The 15,069-nt window shown below is 48.4% G+C and overlaps 1 protein-coding gene across 1 annotated transcript in view; it reads right to left on the bottom strand.

Moving 5' to 3' along the window:
• LOC142364601 (uncharacterized) overlaps nt 1-10,890 on the bottom strand; it is a 50,321-nt gene extending 39,431 nt beyond the window's left edge. The window contains exons 1-8 of the mRNA XM_075444439.1: nt 10,781-10,890; nt 10,450-10,664; nt 10,320-10,363; nt 9,936-9,987; nt 9,774-9,883; nt 9,125-9,403; nt 7,954-8,062; nt 2,749-2,865 (exon numbers count right to left, since the gene is read on the bottom strand). Of these exons, the coding sequence (XP_075300554.1) occupies nt 2,749-2,865; nt 7,954-8,062; nt 9,125-9,403; nt 9,774-9,883; nt 9,936-9,987; nt 10,320-10,363; nt 10,450-10,664; nt 10,781-10,890 (1,036 nt within the window). The remainder of the gene's footprint in view (nt 1-2,748; nt 2,866-7,953; nt 8,063-9,124; nt 9,404-9,773; nt 9,884-9,935; nt 9,988-10,319; nt 10,364-10,449; nt 10,665-10,780) is intronic.
• Nucleotides 10,891-15,069: the final 4,179 nt, after the last annotated feature.

Genomic DNA, 15,069 nt, shown 5'->3' with positions numbered 1-15,069 from the left:
AGAGACTGCAAAACTGATCTTAAAATACGTCTAAAACGGGGGTTATCATTGCAAAATATGGAAAAAATGAATTCTAACCTGGAGACTGATGATGACGGGAGCATTGTTTAAAGTATTAAAAGTGAAAACAAGAAGTAAAAATCCGCCGTCAATAAAAGTAAAACAGTTAATATACTTCCCAAAAACTCTGGAAGAAAATTGGCTTGACAAAATTTTTAATGGATTGGAGTAGAATCTGAGTTCCTGGGTAAAATCCTTAATTAGTACTGAACTACATTTGTTAATCGTATTTTTAGTGATATTATTCATTTATTATTGTTTAAAAAAGGAACTCACCAATAAAACAGCCTTCAATCGAATGATTATTCAGACAGTAGCCAAAAGATAAAATTTAAGTCATTCGGTCACGACGCTCCCACCATCATATAGTGGATAGCGGATAATTAAATTGTTATAAAATCATTATTGACAGTAGAGTATTGAATTAGTGTATAACTAAAATATAATTTAATTTAGAATGGAAGTATTGAAAATATGATTATTTCAAAACTTCCAAAGCGGGGAAATGTAACCAGGGTGATAAAATCAGTTGACCATAAACATGAACAGTGCTGCTATGTTCCTGGTACAGCCCTACCTACCTGGACATTAGGTCTGGGAACAGAGGGTCTAGTCTCTAGGTAACCATTAATGTTAAACAACAGTAGTGAAGGGGAATTTTAACAGAAATAGCATTACCTAATAGTTGCAGGTGCATTTATAGCACCTATCTATTGTGTAAATCAACTGAAGCAGAGAGTCTTGCATCTCCACACAAAGGGGTTAGTTTTTGATAGGGGCTAGAAGTCGCCTAGAACCGGTCAAGACGACCCCACTGTGTGGATGGGAGCCAGAAGAGAACTGAGTTTGCGCAGAAACTGTGATGAAGAGGATGAGCCTTCATCTTGGACCCCTGACGACCACCACTAGGAGGCACTGTAATAAACCAAAAGCATGTAAGATTTGTTCTCAAACCGGTTGGAAGGTGAAGGAGGCCTCCCCCCCCCTTCCCTCTTACCTTGGTATTTGCTGTATTGTTAATGTACAACCCTTGCATAACCACTTCCTTAATCATTGTCGAAAGAATAAAGCGGGGATTTCTATGTATTGGGTCAACATGACCAAATAAGGAAAGGAACTGATCCACAACGCGGAGGAAGACTACGGCCTTCATCCTCACGACCACCAGAGGGACCAGAGCGACCCCCTAGCAACAGCATGCGCAGCCACAGAAAGAGACCAGGATGTGCTACGTGGAACCGGAACTACTGAACTATAAAAAGGGACTCTGGGGGAGGTGCGGTGCGGACCGTTGGCGGAGCAAGAGACTCCCCGGCCGCCCAGCGCTGTTTTGCCTGCTTCATGGCTTGCTTAAATACATTCTATTGCTAATAAATTCACACTTGATTAATTAACAATTGGCTCCTCAATTTGGATTCATCACGGGAGGCGAGCATCTATAACAGCACTGCGCAAGCGCAGCAGGCAGGAGTCTGTGGAAATGACTTCTTGGAACTGATTTTAATATGAAAGGGATAGGTTATGCATATGTATAGGTGGCTTGGGAAACCTAATGAATATGTATATTTTTGATCTATATAAACTGCACGGAAAAGGTACGAGGTATGCACGTTCGTGGAATTATCCCCCGTGCATCCAGCACTGCAATAAAGAACACCTGCCTTTTAACTCCACATTGGTGTTATGAGTTTTTATTCCCGGATTTTCGGTGACACAAAGACACTATTTCAATTCATAAATTCATTATATGCATCTAAAAATCTAGCTGTAGAATCTTGCCTAGTGTAATACAAAGCTCCCTCACAATTTCAGGTAAAGGCAAGAACCTCAGGGATGCAACGAACCACAGCCTTCTCATTTCCTCCCAGCCTCACCAATTCTTTTTATCCTCCCCAAGAAAACTACACAGCTTTTATTACATAAATTCTAGTCTGCAACAAACACTCCCTAAGAAGACATTTTCAAATAGGAATAGTTCCTTGACTGACATGTTCACTTCAACCATGCTTCCCCTGTTTTAGAGAGTAATATCTACAACAACTTCATCAACACCTCCTATGTTTACGGTAACTATCACTTTGTGATCAAGAAGCTCAAGGAGACTTGCATTCACAACAGTTGTAATCCAATAAATCACACAATAAAAGTGAAACTAAACTGATACTTGCGAATGCAGATGAGAAGTTATTAAGTTATTACAGAGATAAGCAAGGTGCAAGATGACTACAAGACTGGAACAAAACAACCTTGAAGGACACTGTACATGTGATCTTACAACTGAGTTTGCGCAGAAGTAAAGTTCAGCCAGCGGACACCGTGCCGAAGAGTACGAGCCTGCATCTGAAGACCCCTAACGACCACCCGGAGGTGCTAACACACATCCGCAAAGGACATCAACGTATGTTAAGAAGTCCCAGGGAAAACCATGAATATGATAATTACTTCTCATAAATATCATGAATATGTATGTTAACATAGCATAAATGCCACGTGGCTACGTATTTTCGGCACGCACATCTGGGCGGAGCTATTATCCTCTGTGCACCCAGCGCTTTAATAAAGAACGGCTGCTTTCTAAAACTTCAACTTCAGTGCTAGAGTCAATTATTTCGCCATTTTCCACTAACAAAGGGAAACAAGGCTTCTAGGCAGCATGAGAAATCTGCACACAGGGATCCTCCTTATTACCTTTATGGGTAGTTACACAGCAGCAGGTTCCGTCCACCTTCTCAGCAAGAGCTGTGTTGTATGTCTCTGCCTCTAACGCCCTCCCAGTTACAGTTTCAGTTGCCAAACATGAAATGCCTGAAAAAAAGACAGCTATTTTAAACCCTCACCATGGCTCTGTTACTGTCTTGTCCTCGTACAGATTCTTGCCTGATAACTGTAAATGTAACAAATGTAACATGTAGGGGATGTTATCACTTCAGGTGGTCAGAAACAAGTCTTGGTTCTTTGTGAATATTAGGACGGTTGCAAGACAAGGGACTCCTGAATAATCCCTTTAGGCGCCTGGGCCTTGGGAGAACAGGTACGCAAACTACAGAGATAAGGAGGCTGCAGGATAATCTGAAGACCCCTGCCGAGAGACGCCAAACAAACATGTGTGACGGACATTACCATATATTAATGAATTCTTGGAAAAGCCATTACTATGATAAACATTTCTTGGAAATGTAATTAATATGTATGTTAACATAGCATAAATACCTAGTAACTGTGTCTCTTCGGTGCACATGTTTGGAGGAGAGATCCCCCGTGTGCCAGGCGCCGTAATAAAGAATACCTGCTTAATAGTCTGCCGACTATTGAGTCTTCAATTCTGGCTTTTCACGGCATCATGCTCCTCACAGCTGCCCTCTGTAACTCCACCAGGACACATTCTAGAGCTGATTTCTAATCCGATCAAAACACACCCTTGTTTCTACAAGACATGACAGTCTTGGAAACGCTCGCAGACTAAAGCACAAATGCAATCGATTTCCAAATGCCCTCCCTCTTTTCCATTCTTGATTAGTATTAGAGAGATGACTTTGCCTTCCGCTTTACATACCGCATGGAAACTGCAAGGGTTCCAGTCCCATGCTGCAACAGGTTGAGGTGCGCCTTCCTGTATTACAATGGCAGTAGAAATTCATCACGACTAGCTGCTCTGAGCTCACAGTTTGGAGCTGGAAGTCAACAGCACCGTGTCAGTGCAATACACAGACTAGCAGAACTCAAGGTGGCCAAGAGCATCCTGGTGTTAAACACCCAGTAGCAGCTCTGTCAGCTAGACATTTCTCTGCTGCAAAGAGCCATGAAATCAGTGATCTGGGGGTCTGAAACAAACAGCCAGCAACCACCGTCCACGTTTCTAGGAGGATTTCTATAGCTAGGGCTTCTGTAACAGCTTCACTACAAACATGCAGTCAATTGTGTTTGGATTCAAAGACTATCCCGTACGATCATCACCCCTCCCTCCTCTCTCCCTAGCCAGTTTGGACTTGTGAGCTGGTCACTGTCTCTTTCTGCTAGAAAATACAAAGCCAGTCGTTGTGTTGCAAAAGTTTCAAAAAAAAGAGTTCATAACTCGTAAGATGAGAACCTCCTACACGCTTTCCTGACATTACATGGCATTTTTATATTTAGCAATCACCTCTGCACAGCACAACCATAACATGCAGCATGTGTGAAGGTTTTATGAAGATCACACAGAAAAGGAAATTTTCAGGGCAGTGAGAATACACACCCACTGGTTTTCCCACCCCACCCCCCACCTCCCCAGCACTCAGAACGCCTTCTATTACCCCGGCCCACACTCCGCGGAAGGAAAGGCAGAAGGAAAGAGAACAGAACTGAAGAATGAGGAAAGCAAAGCAAAGCAAAGTAGGGCAGCGCAGCGAAAAAGCAAAAGCAAAAGCAAAAGCAAAAGCAAAAGCAAAAGCAAAAGCAAAAGCGAATGGAAGCGAAGCAAAGCAAAGCAAAGCAAAAGCAAAAGCAAAAGCAAAAGGGAAGCGAAGCAAAGCAAAGCAGAGCAGAGCAAAGGAAAGAAAAAGAAATTAAAAGGAGAAAAAGGATTATTAAGGCAAGAAGACAGCCAAGTTCCACCTGCAATTCCAAAACGTACCCATCTCCACTGGCTAACAGAGGGGACCTGGCTTTTTGGAGGGGGCAGTCAGAGCCATTCTCAAGGAAGTTGAGACTTCCAGTCTGGACTGGGGCTAGATACTCAACTCGATGGCAATGCCATTAGTGGAGCCAGAGGGAGAGCGCTGGAGGGACTGAAAGACACTGGAGATGTGGTGCTTAGGGACACGGTGGAGTGGTGGCCTTGCACTTGCACCCACAGCCCCCGAGAGCTGCCTGTAGGGGCCGGGGGCACTCCAGCCCCCCTTAACCCTCTCCCTCCCCAACACGACCTGGGGAGCCTGCTGGAGTGGGACGGAACACGGGGAGCCCCCACATTCCTCCCTGGACATGCCACAGAGTCCTTAGCACCCAACAGCCACCACAGAACATGGCGCAGCCACCACTGCGGCTCCCACCCTGCGGCCCCCGCGCCCCTCCTGTGCCCTGGATCCTGCACACTTTTTTGCTCCCCGAAACCTTCTGCCCCCAGGTAGGCACACACCCCGACCCCTGCAGTCCGCGCACGCTCTCGGGGGCAAGAGCGGAGGTGACCGCCAGCCATCACTCCCAACTCTCATGCAGCCTCAGCCAACCTCTTACCAACTGCCCGCGCAGCAGCAGCAGCCCTTCCCTGCAGCCTGTGCACCCGCGCTCTGGGGAGCTCCCCCGGCCCCCAGCCACCACCACCAGGTATGGCAGCCCTGTCTGCTCTGGCACCCCAATACCTTCGCCACCCCCACCATCTCCAGACCCCGGGCACCTTCAGCACACCCAGACCCTGGGCACTCCCACCCCCCCCACCACCCCCGTCCCCACCGCACTTTTTGCACGGGGCTTCAGCAAGACCGGGTGAGTGGCCCTGCCCTCGCCTGCCTGACGCGCACCCAGGAAATCCCATTTCCAGACAATTTCACAAGCACTTGGGGCCATCTCTCCCATTTCACCTCCCAGAAGTGACTCTCCTCCCTGATTCCCAACCCCGTCCCACCAGCACAGCAGCTTGCCCCGCGGGGACCGACCTGGCCACCACCTCTCCACGTGCCTGGCGCAGAGCCGGGGGACGTCGGTGATGGAGGACAGCTCGGCAGGTGCCCATGGAGGGTCCCCCAGGCCCACCGCCACTTGCTCTCACCCACATAGGGCTGCAGATGGCTCCGCGTGGCTGCTGCTTCTACCCCCGCCTCTTCCACATGGAGTGGGCCAGCACCCACCTGCCTCCACCGCCCACCCCCACGCTTGCCCACGGCATCGCTTCTCTACCGCCTGTTGCCCTGTGGGGCCCCAGGGGCTACGGGATCCCCTCGGCCTGGGCAGCCCCTGGGACCCCGCAGGGCCAACCACCACACCTCACGCCCTCCACAAATCAGAGGACACCGCTGGCCCCAGCTCCCCTGGCGCTGCTGACATCCAGCCCCAGCTACCAGCAGCACCAGGGGCAGCCTATGCAGATGCACATCTCTGGCGTGGCCACCCTTGGGAGGGTAACCCCAGAAAGCCATATCTGCCCAGGCAGCAACATCCCCCACAGCCCCTCTCCTGCCCCCTACTCCGTTGGCGACACGGCCAGTGATCTCGCAGTGTCTCTGGAAAAGGCCCTCAGGATCTCCGAATGCTCCCTCGACACCCAGGGGCTCAGCCAGGACGGTCCCAAAAGCGGCCCCATGCCCGCAGACCCCGCTGACACCGGCGCTGCCGTACCCCCTTCCCCTTCACCTCGCTCACGCTGCCCCAGGAGCTGCTCACCCCCGACTACAGCATCCCCGAGATCACTAACGCCATCCTGGGCCTCGACCAATTCATGGGGCTGCAGCCCCACCAGCCCTGGGGGGATGCGGCCATGGATCTGCCCCCATCCCAGCCTGCCATTGTCACCGAAAATCCGGGAATAAAACCTCGTAACACCAATGTAGTGTTAAAAGGCAGGCATTCTTTATTGCGACGTCAGATGCACGGGGGATAATTCCGCCGAACGTGCATACCCCATACCCCTTCTGTGCAGCCTATATAGATCAAAATATACATATTCATCTGATTACATAAGCCCTTCCTTTCATAGTCAAATCAGTCCATTTTCATACACTCCTCCCACCCGCGCTTGCGCAGTGCCTCCTAGTGGTGGTCGTCGGGGGTCCTAAGATGAAGGCTTATCCTCTTCATCACAGTTTCTGTGCAAACTCAGTCCTCTTCTGGCTCTTGTCCCTGCGGCACGGGTCGTCTTGACCAGTTCTAGGCACCTGATGGTTTTAATTAAAACTAACTTCTTTGGAGGGAGATGTATGACTTTTTGCTTCAATTAATTCACACAATAGATAGGTACCACAAATACACCTGCAACCATTTGGTAACGCTATTTCTATTAAAAATCCCCCTTCACCATTATTGTTTAACATTAATGATTACCTAGGGACTAAATCCTCTGTTCCCAGACCTAATGTCCAGATGGGCAGGGCTGTACAAGGGACATAGCAGCATTGTTCGTGCTTTATGATTAACTAATTCCATCACCTTGGTTACACCCCGGTGCTAAGTTTACCTGATACCAAGAAACCTTTTTATCTATTCGTAAATACAGAAGAGGGAACGGCATATGGGGTTCTAACCCAAAAATGGGCAGACAGGAAAAAACTTCATTGTCCATTCAGCCTGGCCCATTGATAGGGCTTGCCCTAGAGCTTCCAGGGGGAGAAAACTAGCAGCTGACTGAGATAACCACACCCTGCGGAGTACTGAAATCAACTCCATCAAAAAGGCAACCTAGGAATTCTCATTTGTCACGAGAGAAATTTGATGTCCAAACACACTCTTTAAATTCATAAATTCATTATATGCATCTAAAAATCCAGTTGTAGAATCTTGCCTAGTGTACTACAAAGTTTCCTTACAATTTCATGCAAAGGCAAGAACCCCAGTGACGCAACCAGCCACAGCCTTCTCATTTCCTCCCAGCCTCACCAATTCTTTTTATCCTCCCCAAGGAAATCAGACAGCCATAAATTCTAGTGTGCAACAAAGTCTTATCAAGAAGACACTTTAAAACGGGAACACTACCTTCATTGACATGTTCACTTCAACCATACTTCATCTATTTTAGAGAGTAAAATCTGCAACAACTTCATCAACACCTCCTATGTTTACAGTAACTATGACTTTGTGGTCAAGAAGTTTAACCAGAGTTGCATTCACAACAGCTGTAATCCAATAAATCATACAACAACAGCGGAACTAAGGGAAACAAGGCTTCTAGGAAGCATCAGAAACCTGCATGGGGATCCTCCTTATTACCTTTATGGCAGCAGCAGGTCCCATCCCCCTTTTCAGCAGGAGTTACACTGTATGTCTCTGTCTCTAACGCCTTCCCAGTTACAGTTCCAGTTGCCAAAACGGGAAAGAGCTGAAAAGAAGACACGTATTTTAAACCCTCACCATGGCTCTGTTACTGCCACATCCTCCTACGGATTCTTGCCCCTCACAGCTGCCCTCTGTCACTCCACTATGACACATTCTAGGGCCTATTTCTAATCCTGTCAAAACACACCTTTGTTTCCACAAGAGGTGACACTCTGGGAAACGCTCGCAGACAAAAGTACCAAAGCGACCTATTTCCAAACTCTCTCCCTCTTTTCCATTCTTCATTAGCATTTAGAGATGACGTTGCCTTCCACTTGACACACGGCACAGAAACTGCAAGGGTTCCAATCCCGTGCTGCAAAATTTTGAGGTGTGCCTTCCTGTATCACCAGGCCAGGAGAAATTCATCATCACGACTAGCTGCTCCGAGCTTGCCCTTTCGAGCTGGAAGTCAACAGCACCGTGTCAGTGCAATACACGCACCAGTGGAGTGCAAGGTGGCAAAAGCATCCTGGTGTTAAACACCCAGTACCAGCGCTGTCAGCTAAACACTTGTCTGCTTAAAAAGAGCCATGAAATCAGTGATCCGGAGGTCTGAAACAAAGAGCCAGCAACAACTCGTCCACATTTCTAGGAGCACTTCTATAGCTAGGACTTCTGGAACAGTTTCTTCACTGCAAACATGCAATCAATTGTGTGTGAATGCAAATCTTTTCCTGTATAACCATCACCCCTCCCCTCCCTCCCTCCTCCCTCCCTACACACTTTTGACTCCTGGGCTGGTCACTCCCTCTTTCTGCTAAAAAACACAAAGCCAGTCCTTGTCTTGCAAAAGTCTCAAAAAAAGAGTTCGCAATTCATAAAGTGAGAACCTTCTCCATGCTTTCCTTACACTACATGGCTTTTTATACATTAGCAATCAGATCTGTATGGCATAGCCACAACGTACAGCACGCGCAAAGATTTTATGGTCACATGGAAAAGAAAATTTTCAGGGTAGTGAGAAAACACACCCGTCGGTCCTCCCACCCCCTTCTGCCCCGGCAGTCACAGCCCCCTCTATTATCCCGCCCTGCCCTCTGAAAAACAAAACACCAGCACATACCAGCTCCAGACCCAATTCCCTGACGGCGTTCTCTGCACGGGGGACCAACACCTCAGGGAGCGTCGCCGCTGAACTCCAGCAGCAACTCAGCCCCACGCGGCCGCTCGCCCGCTCCCCCGACGGCCAGAGGAACAGGCTCGGAAGGGCAAAAGGGAGAAAGAAAACCCCTGGGGCCGACGCGCTCCGTGCTGCTGCCGGGCCCCGCCCCGCCCGGCCCGGACGGGCGGCGCCGACACCCCAGGCCCGGCGAACCCCCGGCCCCAGCCCCCGGCCCCGGGACTGCGGCCCCGCCCGGACCCCCCCGGCCCGGCCACCTGCCGCTCCCGCCGCGCCGACGTCTCCTCCTTCCCCTCGGTCACGAACGGCCCCGGGGCCTCCCGTTGCCTCACGGCCCTGCCGCCCGCTCCCCCGCCCCGCCGGCACTGCGCCTGCGCCGCCCCGCGCGCGCCCTGCGCGGCGGGAAACGGAGCCCGGCGCCGCCCGCCCGCCCGCAGTGCGCGACGGCCGCGAGCGCCGGGGGGCAGCGGCGGGGACGCGGCCGACTCTCTCCGGCAGCGCGCGGCGAGGCGGCGGCTCCGCCGCTCCCCGGCCCGGCCCGGCCCTGGCTCCGTCAGGACAGCCGCCCGGGCTCCCCGCCTCGGGGTCCGACCGCGGAAAAGGGGCTGCGCTGAGCCCGGCTGCAGGCCCGGTGCCCGCCCGAGCCGCTCCAGCGCTGCCCTCCTCGGCTGGGCGGGGGAGAGAACGGGCAGCGACAGGGCCCTGGGCCGAGATGGGGGGGGGGGGGGAGAGAGCACGCACCCCTCAGCCTCACGGGCAGCACGGACCGGGCCTGGGGAAACCGGTTTGTGGCCGGTGAAATCCGACTGTGGAGATGAGAAAGGAAACCTCAGTGTCAAAGCAATGTCAGCTTGAATGCTCAGGCTCACTCCCGGTTTCCCTCTGCCTCCTCCCTGGACACGGAGCGGCGCCTGCGCTCAGCTCGCCCCAGGCTGTCTCTGCCGCTCCTTCCTCCTCACGCTCCTCCCCTGCCCCGGCGTGGGGGTCACCAGCCCTGACAGCAAAGCTGCTCCGGCGTGGGGGCCCCCCCAGGCTGCGGGTGGGGATCTGCTCCGCCGCGGGCCTCCCTGGGCTGCAGGGGCACAGCCTGCCTCGCCATGGGCTGCTCACGGGCCGCAGGGGAACCTCTGCTCCGCACCTGTCTGCAGGGCAGTTTCTCCTCTGACAGAACAAGTTCTTCCCCTGGAAAGCAGAAAGGGGTGTGGTTGGTGTTTAGCACCGTCCCTTTGGCCAAGTAGCGCGTGGCCAGAATGATGTGAAGGTGTAACCCAAGCGTAGAGACAGCAGATCTTGGCTGTCTCCACTCTCCGATGAATCAAAGACAAATTCTCCTCCATGAAGGAACACAGGAAACGCAACAAAGAGGCCGGCCTTGCGTGCGCTCGATCTGTGGAAAGTCCACCGAGCACCCAGGCCCGAATAAAACCAGATCTCTGCTGAGTGCGTGAGGGTTGGCTCATTGCACAGCAGGTAAAAGAAGCCGCTTTTCGGAGAACACTCTCACACATTCTCACTCCCCTCTCCCCGCTGCTGTTGCCCAGCAGTTTTTAAAGAAACACCGGCATGAGAATCTCTTCCAAATGGTCTGATTTTCCGTACTTGACTTTGAAGCAATGGAGAGACAGGAAGATGTTCAAGCTGGACAGGTCACGTAGCACCAAGATGGCGGTGCCACCAGCTGCAGGAGCGGTTGAGAACTTTGGAACCATAACATTCTATACTGGCTAGCAACTGCCAATTGTTGATGCAACAAAGCTAGAGAAGGTAGGAGCTCCTCTGTTTAAGGGTGTTTGGCTGCCAGTTGGGGTTTTGTTTCACAAAAGTAGCAGAGCTAGGATTCTGAAGGTCCAGTTTTTGCAAGAAAATGACCGCTTTGAGGATGAGATTACAATTTGCCTGAATGTTGATGGCTTTAATATTTTCCCATCTGTTCTGCAGGTATTGAGAGAGTGATGGGGAATCCAAAAGGGTGAAAATGGCTGCAGTTGGGAAGGAGCGCTATTTCCATCTGCGTTCTCCCTATGCACAGGTAAGTGCTGTAGACTTCAGAGTGGTCGGTATCCTCACTTTTCTTGATGTATCCGTGTAGAAAGGGAGCTTTACTGTGTAAAGTCACAGACTGATACGTCACTCTGTCTGAGTCATGGCCACATCTGTAGACCAAATACGTGACTTTCAGAAGTGATGAGAAGAGCTATGGGTCGTGTACACTGTGGACAATTTCTCCTGTGAACTGGGCTCAGATAATCAAGGAACACAGGAGTTAAAATCACACATAAAGATCACTCATCACTTTCTGATTGAATCAACATTATATTGATTTGCAATAAATAGACCATGTTTATCATTTCTGCTTGTAGGGACTACCTGAATTTCTGTGAAATCAGTTATTTCAAACAAAGCCCTTCCAAATGGGTTTGTCCTTCCCAGAAATACTTAAATTCCATCTGGTGAAAATCCAGGGTGGCTGGAGGGCTTCTCATTATTGCACCCGTTCCAGCACTGGTGATTTAGGCGTTAGTGCCTGGGAGACGGGCTTTGGCTCCAGACCCCAGCGTGCCTGCAATATGACATCTCACAAGCTCCCCTGACCTAACTCAAGATATCTTTTGAGGTATCTGGAGCTTGAGACAACTGTAAAGATGTCTTTAAATGTTCTAAAATATCAGAACGTGGTCCCACAAAATCTTAGTCACATGTGCACAGCAGTACAGCGTGTGCTAATCCATTTAGTCCATTTTCATTCTTAATTTACAATATCAGAAACCTGTCTTCTCCTGCAGCAAAAGTACAGCAACATCCCCTGTTGGTGGGAAACACAACGCTCAGGCTGCGTGAGGATCAGCTGTGCCTTCCATCACAGCAAGCCTCGCAACATTAATGGACAGTTTTTGCCACCTAGTAACAGTGAGTAAAACTATTTTCTGAGCAATTTGTTCATTAGAGTAAGTAAATACACAAAAATGTCCCTCCGGTGCTTAGTCCCAGTGCTTATGTAATATATATTAAGGCCAAGAAGGGTGCCGTGGCAAACCAGTCAGGGGTGATCTGCTATCCCAGCAAGTCCAAGGCAAAGAAAGGAATTGTATTGGCATTTGAAGAGGGTTGCCATAGGTATTTTTTTAGCTGTCATGTTACTCATCTGTCAAGTGAAAGTGTTGCATCTTACTGTCTCTTGCGTGAGAGACAACCACTCTGGTCTGCAGGAGTGTTACTAAAACGGGTTTAGTATGAGACACGTGGTGCTCGTAGGCAAGCAAGAGATGCACAAGAATAACTACAAGTGGACTACAAGAAAATGCCCATGCTTCATCTTACTTCTTTAACACTGGAAAACATATCAAACTTCAATATTATTAGTTGAATAATGATTATATTATATAATCGGAATCCTGATTGTAGTTGCAAATTGGTCACCTCGAACCATACAAATAGACTCAGAATTCTTCATCATTTTTATTTTCAGTCACTTGCATTTCCTGGCCCTCCGAAAATGCTATCCCAGGTCTGGAATAGTTTTGCTGCAAACATTACGTGTAGATAGAAATTTTGATGGAAAAGAATATCTTTTCTGATTTTCTTCTCCTTAAGTGTCAATTATTTTCATGAACTTCGTCTTCTTTCTCAAAATCTACATTTTGTACTTTGTAGAGAGAGTTGTGATTCCGAAAATTGATGGTAAAAAGATGTCCACAAGCTCAGAATGGGTAATCCTGTGCTTAGCACTGCTAAATTCTTCAAAAGTGATGCCATGGGGAGGGATACCTGCCTGCCTACTCTTCAGCATGTTGACAGTATTTTCACAGGCGGGGTCCTCAACTCATTTACTCACTTCAGCCCAGGAATTCCTAATCACACCTTTCCCTGTGTTGTCAGTATCTATCTGTGTTTTCACGCTTTCTGTACTTGCAAGGTGCTCTTTTGCCAACCTCGGCAGAAGATTTGTCCTAAAAGGCACAATCGGTCTACTTAATGACTCCCTCAGCAGGATAACTATACCTGCTGCTCTGAACCTGGACTTGATATTCGAGTTCCCTCCCAACAAAATGAATCTAATGTCTTTTCTGCAGGTGCCCCAGTGCAACAGGTTGTCCAAGGGGGGACTCGGCCTCCAGCCCCCCATCTAGAATCACTCAGACATCAAGAGAATATTGTCCTACCAGTTCACCCTCCACTGATTATAAACCTCAACGACGACGAGGACGATGAAGAGGATGATGAGGAGGAAGAGAACGGTAAGCACTTTTTTTCTTTCTTTTACAAGGAAGTAGGATGGGTTTCTTTGACTCTTGCAATGTGCTTCACCACTGATTTCTTATAAGCACGCTTCCATTTTTAGAAAAGAGTTGTTGACAAGGTTTTGAAACAGTTCCCAGCTGTTCTGCAAAACACTGGAACTGGTAGCCACCAGATGTGAGTGAGGCAACATCTTCTAACTCCTGTGAAACGCCTAGCTGTGTATTTCAGCAGCGGTATAATGCACATACCTTTTGTTTGTTACATAGAGTTTAAAATGTGAGCCACAGTTCAGATGGTTGTCAAAGACTCTTTGAAATTTCTCAACATTTGGGGACAAAATTACGAGTTTAGGAGGCACTTCTTTTCTGGGAAACAAATTTCTGAACAGGGCCTGAACACACTCCTCGCTGAAGGAGAATTCTCAGGTCAGTGTACAAAAAGTAGTTGTGTGACTTTAACTTAAATAATTTGTTCTAGTCATTTCCTTAACTCTGTAGGCAGTCTCATTTTATTACAGAAAGTTCTTCTTAAATCTAGCAAAGGGAATCCATACAAAACTCTTACTAGCTTAACTGAATGTATGCGTTTATCTATTTATGTAGTTTCATTGTTTTTGTTTTTTTAAAATGTAGTTAATCCATTTCCTGTGTCTTACTTTGGGATGACCAGTCCATAGAGAAGGAATGAATTGCACGTTCCCGGAGAGTGAAAGTGAGAGAACAACCTACTCCCATGCGTGCACTCCGCCCATGATGGTGCAAGTTCTCAGGCAGCCCCAAGCTGCTTTTCACTTTCCCCCTGCCCTGCAGGCTGGCTGGCAGGGCTGCCTGTTAGTGCTCCCTACCTCAGCTTTAGTCGGAGTAAGCCAGAGTCACTGAAACAGGAAGTGCAGTCAGGAAAAACATGAATTGTGACCAAAAGGTTTGATTATTGAGAATTGTTGAAGGTCTTTCTGTAGCTGTCTATTAATCTTTTAAGTCTGTTTCCTACAGATGTTTCTAATTGGGTGCCTAGGCCTGCTGCAGATATTGAAGAGGAAAGAGCCGTAAAGGAAATATGCTATAAATCTGGTATGATGTTAGTCACTCTTTCCTAAAGAGCAGTGTTGCCAATATAGTAAACGTTGGGGGGGTTTTTCCCTCTTGGGGTATGTTTAGGAGAGTATTACAGGATTCAGCACCCCCACAACCAGCAATCACCAAAAGCTGTGTCTTCACCTTGGGGAAATCGGCTAGCACCCTTGGAAGCTACCAGACGAGACTTGCAGAAAGGCAAGTACTTTTCATCTTCCTGGACAATGTTTACCACTTTTAAAATTACCATTTCAGGGAGAAAGAAATACACAGTTTGCCCCTCCTTCCCACTTTTTTAATTCCGGTACAATAAAGGATAACATATTACAAAGGGCATAAAAATTCTTCATTTATTTTTCCCCATATATATGTGTGTGTATATATATATATATATATATATATATATATATGGTGTCCCACAGGTGGCGACTACCTGTGTCGATTGTAAATGGAAGGAAGAAACGGGCTATTAACCCTATGCATACTCTCCTGAGATACAACAAGTAGTTTATATAATTTTTATAATTTTTCTTCGAGATCAAGATATTTGTAGTCTAATTTTAACTATCCTAAGGT

This window comes from Opisthocomus hoazin, chromosome 2, assembly GCF_030867145.1.
Source record: "Opisthocomus hoazin isolate bOpiHoa1 chromosome 2, bOpiHoa1.hap1, whole genome shotgun sequence".
NCBI lineage: Eukaryota > Metazoa > Chordata > Aves > Opisthocomiformes > Opisthocomidae > Opisthocomus > Opisthocomus hoazin.
This window is presented reverse-complemented; position numbering and strand designations above follow the sequence as displayed.